This window comes from Brassica napus, chromosome C7 (assembly GCF_020379485.1).
Source record: "Brassica napus cultivar Da-Ae chromosome C7, Da-Ae, whole genome shotgun sequence".
In the NCBI taxonomy this organism is placed as follows: Eukaryota; Viridiplantae; Streptophyta; class Magnoliopsida; order Brassicales; family Brassicaceae; genus Brassica; species Brassica napus.
Genome location: NC_063450.1, coordinates 25,376,846 through 25,398,229, shown reverse-complemented (window position 1 = coordinate 25,398,229; position 21,384 = coordinate 25,376,846). Strand labels below are relative to the sequence as shown.

General features: G+C 37.5%; 3 protein-coding genes across 3 annotated transcripts; all 3 read left to right on the top strand.

Annotated features, from left to right (window-relative positions):
- The first annotated feature begins 3,659 nt into the window (after positions 1-3,659).
- Positions 3,660-6,236, top strand: LOC106431004 (U-box domain-containing protein 11-like). The gene is made up of 4 exons (XM_013871801.3): positions 3,660-4,041; positions 4,297-4,413; positions 4,493-4,852; positions 4,930-6,236. The coding sequence occupies exons 1-4, from the start codon at positions 3,760-3,762 to the stop codon at positions 5,962-5,964; spliced, it is 1,794 nt and encodes a 597-aa protein (XP_013727255.2). The 5' UTR covers positions 3,660-3,759; the 3' UTR covers positions 5,965-6,236.
- A 1,934-nt stretch (positions 6,237-8,170) lies between these two features.
- LOC106431005 (glyceraldehyde-3-phosphate dehydrogenase, testis-specific) lies at positions 8,171-9,782 on the top strand. The gene is made up of 2 exons (XM_013871802.3): positions 8,171-8,816; positions 9,515-9,782. Exon 1 carries the CDS (start codon positions 8,345-8,347, stop codon positions 8,777-8,779), a length of 435 nt encoding a protein of 144 aa, XP_013727256.1. The 5' UTR covers positions 8,171-8,344; the 3' UTR covers positions 8,780-8,816; positions 9,515-9,782.
- Positions 9,783-17,252: 7,470 nt separating this feature from the next.
- LOC125590512 (uncharacterized protein At4g04775-like) lies at positions 17,253-17,731 on the top strand. The gene is made up of 2 exons (XM_048764099.1): positions 17,253-17,420; positions 17,489-17,731. The coding sequence occupies exons 1-2, from the start codon at positions 17,253-17,255 to the stop codon at positions 17,729-17,731; spliced, it is 411 nt and encodes a 136-aa protein (XP_048620056.1).
- The last annotated feature ends 3,653 nt before the right edge of the window (positions 17,732-21,384 follow it).

The window sequence follows — 21,384 nt, the reverse complement described above, 5'->3', positions numbered from 1 at the left end:
GCGAGAAACATAGACTGGTTGTCAATATGCCACATCCCTTGAGCAAGGACTCGCTGACGAGTGATGGAGCAGGGGATTTTAATCAGAAAGGATTTTTGGGAGAGCTTTGAGACAGTAATGTTCCGAAGCTTGTTACTCCAAATCCCGTTTGCAATGGCGTGAAGAGCTCCTGGGAAGGGGGCTTTAGCATGAAACTGAGCAATGATAAAGTCATCCCACCGGTGCTCGTTCTTCTCAATCACCGAGTTTGATATGGAAACACAGATCTCGCCCGATTCAAGCAAAAATGTTTCACCTTTACGTTGCATCTTCCTGCTTTAGCTCTGAGCAATCTCGCTGTAGGAGACCTTCATCGGAGCAACAGGATGGGAGGAGGAAGGAGGGACAGAGCCCCCAGATGGCAAGGGCTTGGAGGCCGCCAAAAGGAGAAAATCACTCTTTTCCATCAGGGTCGAATCTGGTTGAGAAGAGGGTTTCAAAGGCTGATGAGAGGCTCCAGAAGGAGGGGTGGAAGGAGGGGCGTCGAAGGAGGCGGAGCTGCGGGGCGGAGGGGATTTTGGAGTGGTTTTCGGGGATAGGGTTTTGCCGGTAGGGAGGTTTTTGGTCGGGGGGATGAGGAGGGAAAGAGAGAGCTTGGATGAGGTTTGCTTTTTCTTAGCCATTGGGATTGCCGACGACGGAGGCCAGTGACCGGCGCCGGTGGGAGAAATCGCCTTTGGAGCCGCTCTTTTTCAGAGAGAGAAAGCTAGTTTGTTTGTTTGTTTTTTCCATTTAAGATTTCTTGTTATGATGATATGTTGATTTTTGGTTCGTTTTGTGTGTTTCATAGCTTTTGGGATAGGATTTTGTTATTTCATTTAATAGGGTACATAGTGTTGTTATAATGAAGTAATTAGGGGTTCTGCCCCAACTGCTTGAGATTGTCTCGTTATTGTTTTAAACGACTGTACATATTAGTACGAATTTGAGTACTGAATAGAAAAAACCAAATTCATGTTTTCTAAAAACATGCCGGAAAGCAGGGCCGGCCTCGAGGGGAAGCCACCCAAGCCAAGGATTAGGGCATCCAAATTAGTGGGGCATATTTAAAAAAAAAATTATTAGTATATACATAAAAAGAAAATCTGTAGATTATTTTGTTAAAAAATTATCTATTGGGCATATTTAGTTATAATAAGATTTGTCAAACTTTTTAAATATATTAGTAAATTTATATTTTAGATAATAGTTAAAACCCTAATTCTAAAATAGAAACATAACAATTGAGACTGTTATGGTCGAAAAACTTGACTATAGGAGTTTAATGGATGATTTTGCAGGGAAAAATGCAAGAAGATCTATATTTCAGCAATAAGTGTTTTTATATCAATGTTTTTTATGAACATATTATGAAATTTGATTTTTTTAATGAAAATTTAAGTTATTTTTTATACTGTTTTGTGATCTTGATAAAACATGTATGAAGGCATAGTTTTAAATTTTGATTGGGGCAATATAAAAGGTTGGTCCGGCGCTGCCGGAAAGGTGAAGAAAACATAGACTAAGCATTCATCTTAGTGGTTTGTGTTAGTATTCGACAGTGATGATTAGGGTTTAAACCAAATTTGCTAAAAGTCGTATAAGACCTCTTTCGATCGTCCCAAATCCATTTAACGAACGATGATTAATTAATGAGAAACAGTTTGGAACGGTATTGCTGGCGTGCAATAGATTTTTTGAACGTCGAACGACAATTGTCCTTCTTATGCAAAAACACATTAGGATTGAATCCGTTTGGGAACAAATCAAACGAGATAAGTTTAGTGGTCCTGGAAAAAGGTACATACGATTTAGACTTCGGTGGATGAGTCTATTCTTCGAGTTATTTTTTTTTCTTCTTTTTTGACATATATTCTTTTATATCACCCATTTTATACGAATATAGAGATGAATTTTAAACCAAAAGATTACATACCTAATCGATGATTGATGATGATAATCTTTTATAATTTCATAATAGTTCCGGCCAGAACAAACAGTTACCTAATTTTGACATAGTAATGTCTATTTATAAGATTGACCCATTCTGTTTATATATATTATTAGAATCCATTACTATTTTATATAAAAACGGGATGATAATATAAAGTCGGCTTTACAACGAAGCAAGAAAAGAAAAGCAGTGGTGCTCGATCACTCTGTTGTCTAATTTAAAAAAAAATAGATCTAATATACTTATTTATAGAAAGTCATGTTACATTTAATCTCTAATCTTATCATTTAAATTTTGGATCTACCAGAAACTTTTATTGGGATATCAATAATTAAATTTAAACAATAGATTATCCATTGGATTTATAGATAGTATAAATAAAATAGATATAATTTAATGTTGTAATATTATATCTCTATATGTCAAAATTAGAAATATTTTTTTAAAATAAAAAAAATCATATTATCTAACAATGATTAATCTTTACTACGTTAAACGAATGAAAACAAATTTTAAACTATATAGTTTATTTTAAAAATTAAACAAAAACTAAATGTTTAATTATTTACTCGGTAATATAAATCTATGAAGCGAAAAGTTTAATTTTTAAAAAACTTTCTAAATTTGTAAATGTTACAATATCTTTGAATATGACAATAAAATAATATTTTACTAATCTTTATATATATAGTTACGATTTTAATAATGAAATAATAATCCGAAAATATATATGTAGAAGAAGATACAAATACATGTGAAAGTTTGAAATAATCTATTCAATGAAAAAAAATATACTATAAATTTATCATGTTTTAAAAATTGATAGACACATATATATTATAATATATACCAATTTAGAATTGAAAAAAAATATTTATATAAAAATAAATGAAAACAAAAAATCCGAGATCTAGTGTATAATTAAAGCGTGTGTGTGAGTGTGTGGCTCATTTCAATTATATGTTGTGGTTGCATTATGAACCATAATATTCCATAGCCAACTGTATCTTCCTCGTCTTCTTCTTCTCTTCCAATCTCCCACCGCCAGTTTGGCTATCTTTTTCTTCATAAAATGTATTTGCATGCTATGCGATTAAGAGAACATGGTATATAAGAAAACACCAAAGCAAAGTTCTTATCCAAAAGAGTGAATATCGATAATGTTGATGAATTTAGCATTCTTATTAAATGTTTACGTTGACATACTTTTTTTTTAAACTTGTTATTTACAAATAAAGACATTCAATAAAATTAAATTACCAAGCTCCATCCATGATTTTTAATAACAATTTTGAATTTGTATATTTCTTAAATTAAATATTTTGAATATTATCATTTTCCTAATTCGATTTAATAAAAATGTCAAATATCCAATATAGCACCTTTTAAAAATATATTGTAAAAATAGCATACAAAAGAAAAACTTTCCAAAATAACCTTCATTTTACAACAAAAAAATTGCATACACCCTTAAATATTAAAATATAAACCAAATCTTATATAAAAGTTTCTTTTTAATAAATACTATTGTGTGAAATTTTCTTTTTGTGTTTTATTTTTTTGACAAATTATTATTTTAAGGCTATTCGAGGGTATTTTTCTAATTAAAAAAACTTAAGGTATGCCCACTAAAACGGTGCCGTAACAGCGACATCTCTCTTGACAAATGGTCGCGTGGATAAATAAAAGCGACGTAAGTCGCTTCTCCGAGCACAGAGCTAATCTCCAAGTGGATTTATTATTCTTTATTTATTTAATTTCCTTATAGACGGCGGCTGATCGGCGTAATGGCCGGAGTAATCATCCCACCCGCCTCTCTACTCAAACGCATCGCCGAGATTGCTGAGATTCCACTCAACGCCGGCGTGTTCAAGAAGGATTGCACAGATCTCACTCGGCGAGTCTCTCTCCTGACGCATTTGATAGAGGAGATTAAAGACTCAAACCAGATCGATTCAGCCGCTTCATCTTCGTCGGAGAATGACTGGTGGTCTGATCTCGTGGTGGCGCTTGAAGCCTCGAAGCGTCTCCTCTCCTCAGCCGTCCGATTCCAAGCTCGCGACTCATCTGTAAGCAAAATCGTTAGACGTAATTACCGGTTTAGTATCGGTTAAATCGAATTTAAAGTAAACTACCGGATAATATTACGTTTATCTCTGGTTTGGCTAAAACGTTGATTTTCTCTGTTCAAATCCTTAGACGTTGAAATCCTCGGTTAATACAGAATCACTGGTTTAGTATAGGTTAAATTGAATTCAACCACTGATTATATTTCGGTTATCACCGGTTTAGCTAAAACGTTGATTTTTTTTTCTCGGTTAAAGGACGTTGCTGCGAAGAGAATCTCGTTCCAGTTCCAGTGCGTTACATGGAAGCTTGAGAAAGCGTTAAGCAATCTACCATACGATCTTTACGATATCTCTGACGAAGTTAGAGAACAGGTAACATTATACTCATCAAAGGATATGATCTTGCTTGTGTTTTTGGAGTGCTTCAAGGTTGTTTCTTTGTTCCGTGTAGGTGGAGCTAGCGAGATCGCAGCTGAGAAGAGCGATGCAGAGATACGGTTTACTGAACTCTAACAAGTTCTCGAGTGCCTTATTTGAGTTGATGGAGAGAGATGTAAAGATCAAAGCTGAGGAAGAGAAGGATGAGAGTGTTGCAGAGACACTTCATCTCGCTGAGGAGAAGAAGCAGCTGACGAAAAGCCCTTCCATCTCTTTGGCTTTTTACTTGTCCAAAGACGCGGATAGCGAGAGATTAGACAAAATGGTCACCAAGAACACTGATGAATCGAGTAAACTCACGGTTCCTGTTGACTTTCTGTGTCCTGTGTCTCTTGAACTGATGAAGGATCCTGTTATTGTCTCCACAGGACAGGTCTGGTTTCAAGATTTGTACCTTTTTTCTTACTGTTGTTGCTTGGTTTATTGATGGTTTTGTCTCTTCGATTACAGACTTACGAGAGGGCGTACATACAGAGATGGATCGATTGTGGGAACCTAACATGTCCAAAGACTCAGCAGAAACTCCAAAACTTTACTCTCACTCCAAACTACGTGCTCAGAAGCTTGATCTCTCGGTGGTGCACTGAACACAACATTGAGCAACCTGCAAACGGCAGGTGTGGAGACATGTCAATGATCAGGTCACTGGTTCGCAGTCTCTCAAACCGGTCCCTAGAGGAACGCAGGAACGCAGTTTCTGAGATCCGTTCTATGTCAAAGAGAAGCACAGACAATCGCATTATGATTGCAGAAGCAGGAGCGATCCCTGTTTTGGTGAACCTCTTAACAACCTCAGAGGACGTCGCCACGCAGGAGAACGCAATCACTTGCCTTCTCAACCTCTCTATATACGACAACAACAAAGAGCTGATAATGTTCGCTGGTGCAGTCACGTCAATAGTTCAAGTACTTAGAGCCGGAACCATGGAAGCAAGAGAAAACGCAGCGGCTACACTCTTTAGCCTCTCGTTAGCCGATGAGAACAAGATCATAATAGGCGGGTCTGGTGCGATACCTGCCTTGGTTGATCTTCTCGAGAACGGGACGCCGAGAGGGAAGAAAGACGCAGCGACTGCATTGTTCAACCTCTGCATTTATCAGGGGAACAAAGGCAGAGCGGTTAGAGCAGGTATAGTACCTGCTTTGGTTAAGATGCTAAGTGAGACGAGCAGCCACAGGATGATGGTTGATGAAGCTTTGACAATACTCTCGGTCCTTGCAAGTAACCTAGACGCTAAGTCCGCGATGGTTAAAGCGAATACTTTACCTGCGTTGATAGGTATTCTCCAGACGGGTCAAGGTAGAAACAGAGAGAACGCAGCAGCGATATTGCTTTCGTTGTGTAAGAGAGACAATGAGAGACTGGTCTTGATAGGAAGACTCGGTGCGGTTGTGCCGTTGATGGAGCTATCTAAGAATGGAACAGAGAGAGGTCAAAGGAAAGCTGTGTCTTTGTTAGAGCTTCTACGTAAAGCATGTCAATGATTATTAGTGGTCTGAAAATAAAAGAAAAAGGTTGGTCAATCTCTCATTTTTTTTTGGAAAATTGGCTGGCTATTTGTTTGATTATTATGTTAATATTTTGTTCAATTGATTTGATATTTTTGTGGGATATAAATTTCATTTGCGGAATCGAATGTGGAGATGGTGAGGCCAAAAGGGTTTTCGAGAATCGACACTCTTATTTGGTTTTCTGTGTATTTATTTTTGTTATATTTGTAATGAATTTGGGGAACAATAAGCATTGGTTTCTGATTCATGAATTTCCATTTTTGTTTCTTGGTTACTCTTGTGAACAAGGTTACTTGGAAGAGAAGCAACAGATGTAAATAAAAATTGATTTAGCATTTGTTAAATGTCAAAGTTTCTGTTGCTTCGGTAGGCAAGTAGAGGACAACATGTCCTTGTTAACTGGCGAATTATGGGAAGAGTCAATATATTCGATGGATGTATCAAAACTTTCAAACATTACCTCATAAACTTCAGTGTTTCACATGATTGTCAAGTGGCAAGGAAGACATATTCAATGAACGAGATTAATCTGAAAACGAATATATATGTTTTTGTGATTGTTTGAAAGTTTCTTCAAGACCGAAAGCGAAATGAGTCATAATACTCCTCTCATTGTTTTGTAGTTTTTCTTTTGTGATTACAAAAAGTCAAAAGTCATATGGTAATGGTATCATGGTTCATTAGCATCTTCAACGACATGGTATCATGGTTCATTAGCATCTTCAACGACCCATAACCCCCAAATTTAAAATTGGGGGGGGGGGGGGGGGGGGGGGGGGGGGGGGTAAGGTAGCTTGAGAATTAAGAAATTGAAAGTTCAGTAAGATTAGTTAACGATTTCGGTTTGAAGCAACGAAGCATTTCGGGATCATTGCCAAATATTTTGTACTTCAATGAACCTTGTGAATCCAAATAGTTTTGTTTCATATTTAAGTAACATGGTGTCCTATTTAACTGTTTTTGCTTCTTTTTTGCCTTTTTGTGGGAAATTTTATTGGGAACAACTAAAAATGTACAGGAACTAGTATGAAACTATGAATTACTTTGGAATGGGTACAATGGGCCTTTCTTAGTCTGACTTTCTTAATCAAATATCTTCTTGATCAAGAAAATGTCACATAAGGTCTCTCCTCTCTTGTATGAAGTACAACGTGTCCAAGAGAACTAAACTGTTCTCAAGTGGACTGTTTTCAGGACTGGACCCAACTTAGAGATATGATCTCGCCGCTAACTCTAGTTGACGACTATAATTCTATAAATTATGTGGGCTTTGACTTGTTTTACAAACCAAGCTTCATAATGCTATTTGCATTACCCGGATACTTCCGGTTAGTACAGGTCATACTTTTCGCCTATGGAATATAATCCAACTTTGTCTTGTATTCTATGAACCGGCGTCTAAATAATATACAGTTTATAACGATTGCTGATCTTTTAATCAAAATTTTGGACTACTAGACTCAGATTCTCCGTTGCATGTTCCATGGCCACCTAAATAATTTTTCTCGATTAATATAATTTTTATATGTGATAAAATAGTCTACGCTGTTAAATTTTCTGTCACGAATTATTCTTCAATCATACGAAAGCATTTATCCAATCTTTCTCTTTCAAACGAAAAATTATTTTCTGATATCTTTTCTTTATGTAATCGAATACCTAAAGCAAAGTTCCACTGAAAAGCAACACTTACGCTTTAAGCAAAACTACCCGCACTCGTATATACATTTACTATACCTCCAATTACTTCTTCTTTTCTTTTTTTGTGATAAAAGGCCTATTATACCTCCAATTACTTTATTCAATTCAATAGTATATGCTAAAAAACATTTGATAAAGAAGATTTAACTAATATTCAAAAAAGAAAGAAGGCTTAACTAACTTTGGATAATTACAAACGAATTATGAAATTACATTCACACATGCAGTATGACTTTGAACCACTATCCATCTCACACATTTGTAGTTTATACTATTGTTTTGGTGTACTACGGTGGTAGTTAACCACTATAATAATTCCCAAGTTGAAATTTTTCATAACGTGGAAAACCAAATTTGTTCATGTGGACTCACATGAAAAAGCAATATCTTAGTGGACCAACCATATTCTTAATTTATTAATTATATTTAAGTTTAGTTAAGATTTCCTTTTTATTAAAATGACTAGAAGTTTATGGAAATAGTTAGTATACACTATTTAAGAAGTCTATGAGTCTCATGCACTTGGCTTACGTAACGAGAACGCATTCATCATCACCTCTCCTCTTAACTCTTCACTCTATACCTCTTTAAGCGTAACCTCCACAAACTCTTCTTTTTATTTCTCATTGTTCTAATCCCCCAAAAAAAGAACATGCCGGGAAACTATCACAGCCAAGGATCCAACGTTGCAGTCATAATCTTCACGGTGATGATCACGTTGCTGACTTGTCCAATAATCATTAACGCTTCATCAGATTCTTCTCCAGCCAACATGAGGAAGCTCGACGAGGTAGATCCCATAAAGTGCTCGCCAAGCTGTATCCAAAACCCTCCTCCACCATCTCCTCCACCACCATCTCCACCGCCTCCAGCGTGTCCTCCTCCCCCTGCTCTCCCTCCACCGCCTAAGAAAGTCTCACCTAACTATCCACCGCCTCCACCAACTAATTTCTTGTATATAACGGGTCCGCCTGGAAATCTTTACCCCGTTGATGAGCAATTCGGTGCGGCCGCCGGAAAAAGCTTTACGGTGGTGAAGCTCGCCGGTCTAATAGGGTTTGGAGTTCTGTGGGTGTTGGTTCTTTGAGAAATGATCGGAGAAAAGAGAAATCGAAGATTTGTCGGTATGTTCGGATACTTTTGATCAGTTTATTGAAGAACGTTACTGATCCTTTGGTTAATAATAAATTTTCTAGCTAGGATCACGTATGTTTCATCATATTTTCCTATATCCATTTTTCTAATGGGGTTTTAAACACATTAATAAGGTGCGTAGACCAAAATTATGTTAAGGGTAATATGTAAATTTCTAGAATGTATTCTCTCTATGTGATATGTTCTCATCTCTTTATCAACTTGCCGTTCGCATTGATTCTTGAACTTGAAAAATTGTACTTTATGTGGAATAATTTTATAGAAAAGCAATTCTACTTACAAAAGTTAACAAATGTAAAGTTGAAATTATTCCCAGAAAAAAATGTAAATTGAAAAGGGTAGATAGGCGAAATTGGTGAAAATACTTTTGTTCATTTTGGTTATTCTTCAGTCAAATATGTGATTAACATATATCTACAAATAGTTTTTACCTTTTACTGTATACTTTTTGTGCTATGGAAGATATAAATATCTATATTTATATCACACCATTATTTTTACAACAATTCCTTACTATTTTTAGTTATTCTATCATTTTCTCATTTGATACAAAACTGGCCGGTATGTCTTCTTAATTCAAGTAAAGTGAATAACGTTGACAAAAAAATATTTGAGATAGCCTTTTTTTCAAAAAAAAAAATATATATTTGAGATGAAGCTGGAACAGGTGTCAAGGAAATGTATATGCTTTGATGTGAAAGAGATGGAGATCAACTTGGGTTTCAACAAAACTGGGCCATAGACGGCCGACCTCAGACATGACATGTGCATCTGTTTCGCCTAACGCTATATCCACTCTACCAAATGGCATCTCACCTACGCTTTCACTTTGATTTCTTCATACACACCGAATGTAGAATTTAAAAAATTTCATCCGAAAGTACTATGAAAGTGTAATATTGGTTTATATAATAAAGTACTAAATTTGGAATATATATTTGAAACTTTTATTTGTTTTTTCTTAAGCTTTCGAGGTATATAGTTTATTTTCTAGAAAGACTATCTTCTTATACATTTACTTTTCTGTATTTTAAATATTATTCTCTGTGAATAAAATACTATATGAATCAAAAAAAAAAAATCATTGTGCATCACACAGCTGTACTGCTATGCTTATATATTGTCTAAAAAATGTTAACACACCAGGAACTCTGTAGTACGTCTGATTGTCACTATCGCTTTTGACGTATTTAGGTTAGAGGAAAGTCGGGAGTTATAGTAGTAGCTATAACTACCACACCGACTAAAATTCTTCTTATTTGTTACTCTTTCCCTTTCACAGAATATTAAGAGTAAATAGCCAATCAATAGTTGAATGTTAGGTTTAGCCATTTTGGAGATTAATATTGACTATTCTATGGGTCCGGGATACTTCATGGTTAAACAAAAAAAAAAGAGTTAGTCATTTGAGTCATGAAACAAAGATACTATTAGGATAGAATCATATGTAAAAAAGATCAGGGTCTCACCCTAAACATGTGACACACTGCATATGCAAATACTGGATGTTATTACTCGATACTATTAAGCTAACTCCCCCCCCCCCCCCCCCCCCCCCCCCCCCCCCCTCCCAAACCACTAATAACATCTCTGTAATTAGTATTTAGAGATATATTTCAAACCACTATATCATATATTGTATGAACCATTGCTAATACAGCCAATTACAAGAAAATTTTCCTATGTATAATGCACATGATCTATTTCGGTTTTTCACTGCCATATCAATCCAAGCTATTGTTTAAATTTACAACTGACTATCGAACGCGTAGAAAATGACATTACTAGTGCGATATTCATGGGCACTTAAGATTAACAATTTAACATGTTCTTCATTTGTATGAGTATAGATGGTAATTAGTTAATTTTCCACTTAAAAGAAACTCTTATCGATACCAATCTCGAGAGCAAGTGTGCATTTCTTAAACCTTCAGACTCAACGTGCAGCCCTTTACAGATGTCTCGAAATTTCTTAGAACTGTAATCATAATTAATTGAGAAAATTATAACAAAAGTTGATTTATTACTAGAATGTTAAACATCTTTTTAAAATGACTAGAATGTTTGGACACCCATAGTAAATGACTCTAAGGACTTTTGGTTAGTTTTTTTAATTGAAATTACTTTTAAACATATAATCCACATCAGTAATTAAAATTACACATCACCACCACAATAGAAACCAAACCGTCTCTTCTCAAACATAACTAAATCGAAATTTAAAAAAAAAACTAACTAAGAACATCGTTTTGTCGTCTCGAAGAAGAACCGTCGAAGAAGGAACCGCGAGGATACTCCCACTCTCCGTCATCGACATTGTATGTGCTAACTTCCTCTTCGTCGAAATAGCTCTTTGTCGTTGTACTCTGTTTTCTCTGTTATCATCGTGCCCGAAATCAGAATTCTGAACTCGTTTGTACGAAATCGTCTTCGCCGCCGTCTTCGCCACATTCTTATCTCCGAGTTCGTCTTTTCCGGTAGGATATCGCGACATTATATATTGTGTTTTGTTGAGTTTGTGGGTCAGTTATGTATTATATTTCATCTGATTTATATTTTGTTGCGACTGAGATAAGGTTGTGTTGCGGCTATGATTTTGTTTTGTTGGGGGTTTCGTTGCGTCTGAGTTAGGGTTTTGCTGCGGCTGAGTTATGGTTATGTTATGGCTGAGTTATATTTGTGTCGTGAATAACCTAATGTTATGTTATGACCGTGTTACTCTTATGATGCGGCTGAGTTACTGTTTTGTTGTGGCTGATTTTATTGTTGGGTTATATGATCAGATGGATGTTGCTGAAGTTAAATCAGGGGAGAACCCACCAAGACTTTACCATGAAGGTCTTCTAACCTAGATGGTAAGTTATTAATCACAATTTCCATCCAGGGCATTTCCCCCACGTTAGAGAAACAATAGGACTTGATGTGTGGGAAGAACTGGTGAACTCTCCCATTGGAGTAGTTTCTAGGCTAGCTGAACGCGAAAGCATGTGGTCTGGTAGGACCGTGCACTATCTACTGTGTAGACAGCTGCGAGTTATAAAGAAGGAGATATGGTGTCTCATGGCTGATGAGGCTATCAGTTTTAGCTTGCTCGAGTTTGGTGAGATCACTGGGCTAGACACAAGTCCATTTCCAACAGAAAAATTTGATCCTGGTCAATACAACGAGTTTTGGGGGGGAGTTGAAGGTGTCGCTTGGGATGGGACCAAAGTTAGATGAACTGAAGGCAGCATTAGCGTTCTGTCCGCTTTAGAGTTTTGAAAAGCGCAAGTGGTTTAGGTTCTATAACACCAAGACTTTTTCCGCGCTCGAGCGCACACGGGAGGTTTAGTTCTATGGTTTGCAACGAGATAGTTCATCGAAGTTTTTTCTGAGTTTATAAAAATTTATATCCCAAGGTAACACAAAGTGTAAAACAGTTTTTTTGTTTGAATAAATTTAACATTCTTTCAAAAAAAAAAAAGCGCAAGTGGTTGGGGCTGCTACTTCTTCAAGCCATGGGAGTCTATTGTTTGCATCACAATTCAAGGATACCCTTTCAAAGTGCAATAAGGGTATTCGACGATGAAGCCATGAGGTCGTATCCATGGGGTCGGACTGCATACGAAGTTCTAATTGACTCTATTAAAACGTTGGCTCCAGATGGAGGTTCATACACAATAAGCGGCATGAAGGACGCGTTATTGATTTGGGCTTATGAATCCGTCACATGCTTCGGTGAGAGTTTTGGGAGAGTGATCAATAACGAAGACGTTCCGCTTTTGCGATGGGGTGGAAAGCGTACACATGCAAGCTTTGATAAATTGTTGTCTGCTGAAATCGAAAAGCATGGCGAGGTAAGGTTTAACGCTGACTTAATTTATTTGATGGCTGAGTTCGGAGTTACTTAATGGTTGAGTTATGTGTTAAATTACGGCTGAATTATTTTAGTTGATGGCTGAGTTATGTGTTAAATAACGGCTGGATTATTTTAGTTGATGGCTGAGTTTTGTGTTAGTTTGGAGGCTGAGTTTTGTTATAACCTGGTGTTGCAGGTGCGTGTGAGGAGAATGGTTTTGAAGGACTCAATTGAAGAGATGTTTCCTATTTGGCCGGGTGAAGATGACAACCCACAACTCGTTAGGTTGATAACAGACATACATTCAGGTAGATTTGTGAAAGGTTTGTGGGAAGTGCAGGGGAATGCAAAGGGGAAGGGGAATGAGAAGAAGAGAATGAAGCTGAAGTTGAGCCACCCACTAAGAAGCAGAAGAAAGTTAAGACACAGAATGAGTCTGAAGCTGATGCAGCGGGAAAGGGTTCTAGTGAGAAGGAAGGTAGCAAAGAGTTGGAGTTGGAGAACAAAGCGACTCTAACGACCATTGTGAGTACTCTGGATATTATTTCCAGAAAATTTGATCAGGTTGACTCACGGTTTGAAGCTTACGAGTTAGACCGGAACAGACCATTGATGGACCAAAAGACCATTGATGACAGGGTGAATGCTTTACTGGAGGAGCGTCTGAAAGATCTGGGGATTGGGAAAATTCCCGAAAACCATGATAACCCCTCTCCACAATTATCAGATAACTCTTTATCGATGGCATCACTGGTGGTTCGAACGCATCAGAAGTCTGTCAATAGTCCAGCGTTAGTAGCTGCGACTCCTGGTAAGGAGTTTGGACCGAAAAAGAATTTGGCCAAGGAGCTTGAAAAGGAATCAGGGGTGAAAAGGACTTTGGATGAGGAGTTTGGTAGTGTCGATAAAGCTACTGATATGCGGCCTCTTGATTTCGTAGTAGTTTCTCCTGCAAAGGTTACTAAGGATGATAAGGCTACTAAGGATGATAAGGCTGCTAAGGATCCAGCCTATGGATGCGGCTGCAAGCATAAGCGTATTGTTAAGGGTGAGGAAGCCGATGAGAAGAAAAAAGCATCGCAGGCAGATGCTGCGTTTAAGAGGAATGAGAAGGCTGAGGCTAAGAAAAAAGCTGCTGAGGATAAGAAAAAAGAGGCTGAAGCTAAGAAAAAAGTGGCTGAGGCTAAGAAAAAAAGAGGCTGAGTTAAAGAAGAAACAAGAGGATGAGCTAAAGAAGCAAAAACAGGTTGGTCAAAGTACAAAAAAGTGACTCCACCGCGTGATGGTGTAACAAGATGCAAGGTACAACCTGATGTAGAGGACAGTTCATTGGCTGATATAACTGACGAAGTTGTTGCAGAACAGAACAAATTCGCGCCGGAGTCTGATGTCTAGAATTCTAAAGTGGTTAGATCTGCCATAATTAAGGACTACCGGGAGAAAAATGTTCTTCATCATTAGTTTTTCCGAACGTAGGACATGATGGAACGACATGCATGAGGAAGAATGTTACTCCTTCATCAGCAATATATGACCTTCTAGCACCTGTTGATCCGACGCTATTGGAGAAACTTATGCAACACATCAAGGCAATTCCACCCAAACCACCAGCAGCACCAGGTAAAAAAGAATTACTAACAGCTGATCATGAGAGTGACTTCTACAGCATACTCATCCATGAGAGACCGTGGCCGGAGAATGAGTATGGATGGGTGTTTGATAATGTAAGTCTTTATTACGGCTGAGTTATATATTATTTTATTTTATTACGGCTGTGTTATCTAATTTTTATGGCTGAGTTATATATTCTTTTATTATATCACGGCTGAGTTATATATTCTTTTATTATATAACGGCTGAGTTATATATTTGATTACGGCTGACTTGTTAATATTATTTATGTAGCATGTCCTGGCGTATATGAACGTCCTCATTAAAAGGTCCATGCGAGAGCCCACTCCATTATGGTCCAAGCGGATTGCCTTCGTTGACGTTTGGTGGCAAAGTTTTTGATTCACGATTACGCTCAGTTCAAGATGAAACCCACAATGTTCATGTTCAAATGCAATGGTTATGAAGATATGATAAATGGTAGGATTCCCGATCATTGTCGAACAAACTTGAAGTGGTATGAAGATGTGGATCACTTGTACGAATGTCTTCAAAATCACTGGGTTGCGTATCACGTGGATCTGAAGAATGAGAAGATTGATTGCTACGATCCAATCTTTGGAGAGGTAACACTCGAAAGTGAGCAGAGAATTCTGAATTCATTTAAACCGCTGACGCACATGATTCCCGCTATGTTGAGTGTACATATTCCTGCCAATATCCGACCCATTAGCAGGAAGAAGTTCTCATTCAGAAGGAGGAGCAAAAGATACACTCCACAAAACACCCAGGTTAGCGATTGTGGGGTGTATTCGTTGAAGTTTGTGGAGTGTCTAGCGCTTGGTGTAACGTTTGATGGGATAAACAATCAAAATATTCAAGGATTACGGATGAAGATGGCAACATATATCCTCGCTGAAGGAGGAAATGTTGTGACAGACCAAATGATGGCTAAATGAACATGTGTTGTTATGAAGTACTTGACGTATGTTGTTGTTGTTTTATGATGAACTTATGTTGTTATTTTGTACTTGATTTATGTTGTTATTAAGTATTTGACTCAGTCATATCGTTTTTATAACCCTGTCGTATCGTATATACGTAACTCAGCCTTACCCCAAACATACCCTATAATCGTAACATGTTTATATAACTCAGCCGTATCGATTAGTATTAGTCAGCCGTTACGATATTATAACTCAGCCATACCTCAAACATACCCTATAATCAAAAAAATAAATGTTTATACTTTAAAATGTTAAATTGAAACTCCAATTATATATCTGAAGTGAATATATAATCAACTGAATGTGTCTTCTTTATTGAATCTACGAGTTTAGAATCAATCATGATTTTGAGGTATATGTTTGTCTTACAATTACTCATAAACTTAACTGATACATATAAGGTGTGAGCATAATTCAAAACTCATAAACTATTATTGTGTTATTTATCATGAATTTGTGTTTTTATAACTATTCTTGCACCATAAATCCAAATCCCAAACTTAAAAACCCAAAAAAGCAAACCTAAACCCTAAATAAGGAACCCTAAACCCTAAACCCCATTTACTAAGTCAGCCGTAAATGTGGTCTGTAACTCAGCCGTAAAGTGTAACTTCATCCTGGCGTTTGGCGGGAAAAAGATAACTGATTTTTGGGAAATTTTAACTCGAGACGTTTGACATTCTGTACCTCTCTATATATTGTCTCCTCTCTTACACCTTTCTCTCTCTAAAAAAAACATAAACAAAAACTCTCTATCCCCATCAAAAGTTATGACGATTGTTCCTTGTTATTCGACGATGTTAGAGAACTGTGTCAATGCGATACTAAGTTCTGTAAATCGTGAAAACCTCCCTCTTCTATACCCTGGTCCGGGTGAATTACTTGACACAACCAGTACTATCTGGTTCAAATTTTTAAGTGATCTCTCTCTCGTCATCCCGTCGATTCTTCCAGAAGGCTGGGTTCATGATTGGCCGACATACCGCGCAATTCCCGATCATTTTAAGGAACGCTGGTTTCTTCAACTCATTGTAAGAACAGTTTGTCCACTTAAAATGACAGCATAGCGTTGCTGAGTTATTTTTCTGTTGTGTTCTCAACGGTTTTGTAATTTTTTTTGTTGTAGCGCAAAAACACATGGGATCGAAGGCATAATTCGACAGTTTGGACACATTTTAATCTTGTGGCCAGAACCCGATTTCGTTGCCAGATGCGCTATTTGAAGAGAACTTGGGTAATCGGAGGCGACAAGCCTCCGTGGATGTTAACAAGAGTCTGGTGTGATCTTGTCCACATGTTTGAAGAGTTTGGTCCTCACAATTATGGTTTCTGAAAGTGTTGCGTTGTCTGTATTTTGAATCTGATAATTTCGGTTCCTGAATGTAAACATGTCGAATTCATATTTCTTGTATATTAAGTACTATAACTCAGTCATAATGTGTTTGTTTAATTCAGCCGTATCTTTATAATAACTCAGCCTCTACGTATAAAATAACTCAGCTGTGAATGTTAACTTAGTGAAAACTTAAAGTTAATTCAGCCAAAACGTACAAGGTAACTCAGTTGAGAATGTTAGTTTACGATAAACCCAGCCATAAGTGACCGAAACTCAACCGTAAATAAATTAATCATAATTCAGCCATTGTAAAACGGCAAAACCCAGCTGTGAATGTTAATATAATACATTTCTAATGTGATGTTTCCACTTGCTTGATTGGACTAAGTTGTCGATTAATTATGGCGCGTATGAAAAATACGGCTCAAACCTAATATCGAGGCTAATTATTAACAATCTGTGACGCATGTGTCGAGGGATTTACAATATCGACACAATTAAATATTATTTTAACTATGGCGCGTGTGGAAACGATGCAGTTTCATCATGTCGTCTTTCTCACCCTAATTCCATGTAATTCCATTTCGTTTCTGAAATTGTTTTGAGAATCAAAATGTCTTCTTCATCCTGCGTTTCAGGAAATTCTCACAGACGCCGTTTGAACGCGGAAAGAGGAACGCCGAAACAGTGTTGGTGTGGTGAACCCTGTTACATTTCTACATCTGGAACCGCTACAAATCCAGGAAGATTATACTATTGCTGCGGAGAAGGATATAATAAGGTTCGTTTGGTTCTTATTTCGCATGTTCTGTAACGTAGTACTTAGATCTGGTTATATTGTGAAAACAGAGACATTTATTCAAATGGGCGGATGAGTGTTTGGTTGAAGAGGTTGAGGATATTAATTCATTGATAAGTGGCATGAACAAAGACATCTCGAAATTCAGACTTAGCGTTGCTCGGTTGGAGAAAGAGATTGAAGTAATGAAGACGGCGTCTGAGGGAAAAGGAGAAGAATGTATGAGTCAGGGTCGGTGTTTGAGGAATGTGTTTGAAATGTCGTTACTTTGCTACTACTACTACTTTGTTTAGTAATGTTTTGTAAGTCAGCCTATGTTTTATGTAACTCAGACTTAACGTATTAAAGTATCTCAGCCGTGAAACAAACAAATGATAACATTGTTTACAAACTCAGCCGTTAAGCAAACAAATGATAACATTGTTTACAAACTCAGCCGTGAAGCAAACAAATGATAACATTGTTTAGAAACTCAGCCGTTATGTATAAAGTAACTCAGTTGTAAAGCGTAAAGTAACTCAGCCGAGCAGCCGTAATGTATAAAGTAACTCAGCTGTAAAGTGTAAAGTAACTCAGCTAACTCATCATTGTTTATACCACAAAGAAGATTATCACTCACCCACTTTCATTATTAATGGGACGTTTCCACTTGCTTGATTGGACTGAGTTGTCGATCAATGGTGGCGCGTGTTTAAAATATCGAGGCTAATTATTACTTTAACTCAGCCAACGATATGAGAATATCGAGGCTAATTATTACTCCCTCCGTTCGTTTGTAATTGACATTTTAGATTTTTGCACGTAAACTAAGAAATCTGAATGTTTTGTAATGCACGTAAATGAACCTCTTTTTTTAAGTGTTTAATGCACAATAAATCAGCCGTGATAAAACAGTAATACAACTGTAATTGAACAATAAATCAGCCAAAAGAAACAATAACTAAGCCTTCATTACATTCATTTGAACTTAAAAAGAAAATAGAAAAGAACTTAAAAAGATAAGGTACCGATAGATTACATCTTCACCACTTCCTTGTGTCCCTAATAACGCTTATCGGTTCAAAATCACGTAAAAACGTGCCAATCTCTTTGATCCAGAAACATCGCTCACACATGTTGTCCTCCTTAGTCATATCAAGGTGCCACAAGCAGAGACATTGTCACCACACATGTGTTGCACATTGGCATCTGTAGAACGACTAAACAAACTTTGAAATGAACAGCGCCCTATTTTGGCGGAACTCGTCAGAATGCCACAAACCCCATCCCCATTTCACAGATCGCACTAGTTTCCCTATCCTCTGAACTCATTCTCTTGGAATACCATGAAAATACTGCCCATCACACAAAAAGATTGCTTGAGTAATTGCGTGTGTATACACAGCACGCTCATATCCTGCATCTGCTGCACGCTTCATGAGAGAAAGACCTTCTTCTTGAAGGCCGAATGTGAAGTAGAACTGTACACCCTTTATATAAAGTGCGCTTGAATTTCCCTCAGCGTAGCAAGATTTCAACAACTGCGAAGGCATATTGAGTCCCCAGGGAACGGATAACACATCTTAAAAATAGTATACACCACGCCGCTCTGCTAACGCTTTCATCGAATTGGACGATGCTTTGAGGCCATAGAGATCTTGGAAGGAGTTACGGGCCACACGTTCAACCACCAACGCCTGAATTTCTTCAGGCAATTCAAGAAGAGGGAAATATTCCATTTAGATAGAGAGAGAAATTGTAAAAAATAGAGAGTTGAACATATAATTGTTCGAGAAATGCCTTATTTATTCAGTCGTAATACAAATTCTTTCAATTAATCAGCCGTTTATTGACTTCGCGACGTTTCTTATTTTGGGCGGGAATTATAACAGTTGCGTTTGAAAACAGAAACCCAGCCGTAATGCAAATACATGAAAATCCCTAATTCAGCCGTAATATATATAAATGAAAACAAAAACCCAGCCGTAATTCAAATACATGAAAATTCCTAATCCAGCCGTAATATATATAAGCGAAAACAAAAACCCAGCCGTAATTCAAAAACATGAAAATCCCTACAACACTTGCTTACATCGGACAAGTTTTCGCATTATGGCCACTCTGTCTACATCGAGAACATGTGTGTTCTTTCCTAGGACGTTTGTTTTGAAGTGCAACTTCTAAAGCAGATTTCATCCTATTTTTCTTAGATCTTCCTGGTTGTTGACGAATATACGGGGGCAAGCACGGTTGGTTTGCCACGATTCCTGGAACAGGTTGCACTGAGTCAGCCGGCAAGATAGATTCAGCGTATGCGCTCACCAAATATTCACTGTTATAGTAAGGACTGCACAGGGATATACGACAAAAATTGTCGTACTCCGCAGCTGCGATTTCGTGTACACATGGTAATTTCTCGCGTTCGAAACGCTGACATGTGCACTTTCGCTCTACCAAATTAACAACATTCAAAGACTCGCTAAAAGATCCATATTTAACTTCAGTGTGATGATCATCAATCCTTTGGACCGTCAATTCTCTGGCGGCAGTTACACGATCCTATTAACAAAAAAAGAATAAATATGAAACGACTGAGTTATTACATATTACGACTGATTTAAGAATTATAAAGGTTGACTTATGAATTTTATGAAACGGCTGACTTAAGAATTTTATGAATTTTAAAGACAGACTTATTTTTACTGTTACGACTGACTTACATGTAGTAGTTTCTCGACACCACGCGTAAGCGTCGTTGGCTGCGATCTGGCATCCTCTCTCCGTTCAGCAAACCATCTGGTCATCATAACCCGTATCGATTCTAATATTCGAACAATGTTTAGACCTCTAGCATGCGACAATGCTCTGTTCATTGATTCCGCTATGTTTGTATTCATCAAATTGTACCTCTCGCCCGGGAAATGAACACGCGTCCACAGGCGGACATCAGCTCTTTGGAGGTAGCCGTGGAGTGTAGGATGAATCGCTTCAATCTCCTCGAAGATCGCAGTAAAGTCAGACATTCTAAAACATCTCGCCGCTTTCTTCACCAGACGGAATGCTTCTTTTCCTTTGTACCGTCCCAATATGTTCTTATATAAATGGTAGGTGCATATTCCCCGAGCAGCCAACGGATACACGTTTCTAATTGCTTTCCCTATCGAGTTATGCTTGTCCGAGATTATCGCAAGACCCTCGTCGTCAGGAATCAGAAGTTTTAGTTGCGTAAAAAACCAATGCCACGAATCATCATTTTCTGTGTCAACCACTGCGAAGGCTATTGGAAAAATCTGGAAGTTACCGTCCTGAGCTAGTGCTGTGAGTAGCGTCCCTTTGTATTTACCATTGAGAAACGTACCGTCAACTACAACAACTTTGCGCATGAAAGGAAACCCATTAACGCTCGCACCAAAGGCAAGAAACACATACATGAATCTTCCAAGCTCATCGATTTGAAGACGCGTAACTGTACTTGGATTTGCCCTTCTTATCATGTATAAGTAAGAAGGCAAGCTTTCAAACCCACACTTAGGTGTTCCCTCATCGATTTCCCTTGCAAATTTCAGCGACCGGTGTGATTTCCAATAATCCATCTGTTCACATGAAAAAACGATCCTCATTACCAGCCGCATCAAATAATTAAGACAGCCATAACGTACTGAATAACTCAACCCTATTTTACTATAACTCGTCCGCATCTAAATATATAGTAACCCAGCCGAATTGTATGATTATGTCAGCCTGTACATTTGACATTACTCAGCCGTGTCGTTAAAATAACTTAGCCACAACAAAGTAATTACATTTATACCAAACTGCTTAGTGATAGCTATTCCGACGCTCGTAGGGCGAACGGCCGGACCAACGTTGCCGAGAAAGTTCTTGTACAACATACCTAAAATATCTGGTGTTGCTTGTCGAGATCGATTAGAACGCTCTGTGCAGGAACATGTATGCTTCGAATCGT

Coding starts and splice junctions, on each gene's coding strand:
- LOC106431005 (XM_013871802.3), top strand. CDS start 8,345: ATGCCGGGAAACTATCACAGCCAAGGATCCAACGTTGCAGTCATAATC.
- LOC125590512 (XM_048764099.1), top strand. CDS start 17,253: ATGTCTTCTTCATCCTGCGTTTCAGGAAATTCTCACAGACGCCGTTTG. Junction 17,421..17,488: donor GCGGAGAAGGATATAATAAG/GTTCGTTTGGTT, acceptor TTGTGAAAACAG/AGACATTTATTCAAATGGGC.
- LOC106431004 (XM_013871801.3), top strand. CDS start 3,760: ATGGCCGGAGTAATCATCCCACCCGCCTCTCTACTCAAACGCATCGCC. Junction 4,042..4,296: donor TCCAAGCTCGCGACTCATCT/GTAAGCAAAATC, acceptor TCTCGGTTAAAG/GACGTTGCTGCGAAGAGAAT. Junction 4,414..4,492: donor CTGACGAAGTTAGAGAACAG/GTAACATTATAC, acceptor TGTTCCGTGTAG/GTGGAGCTAGCGAGATCGCA.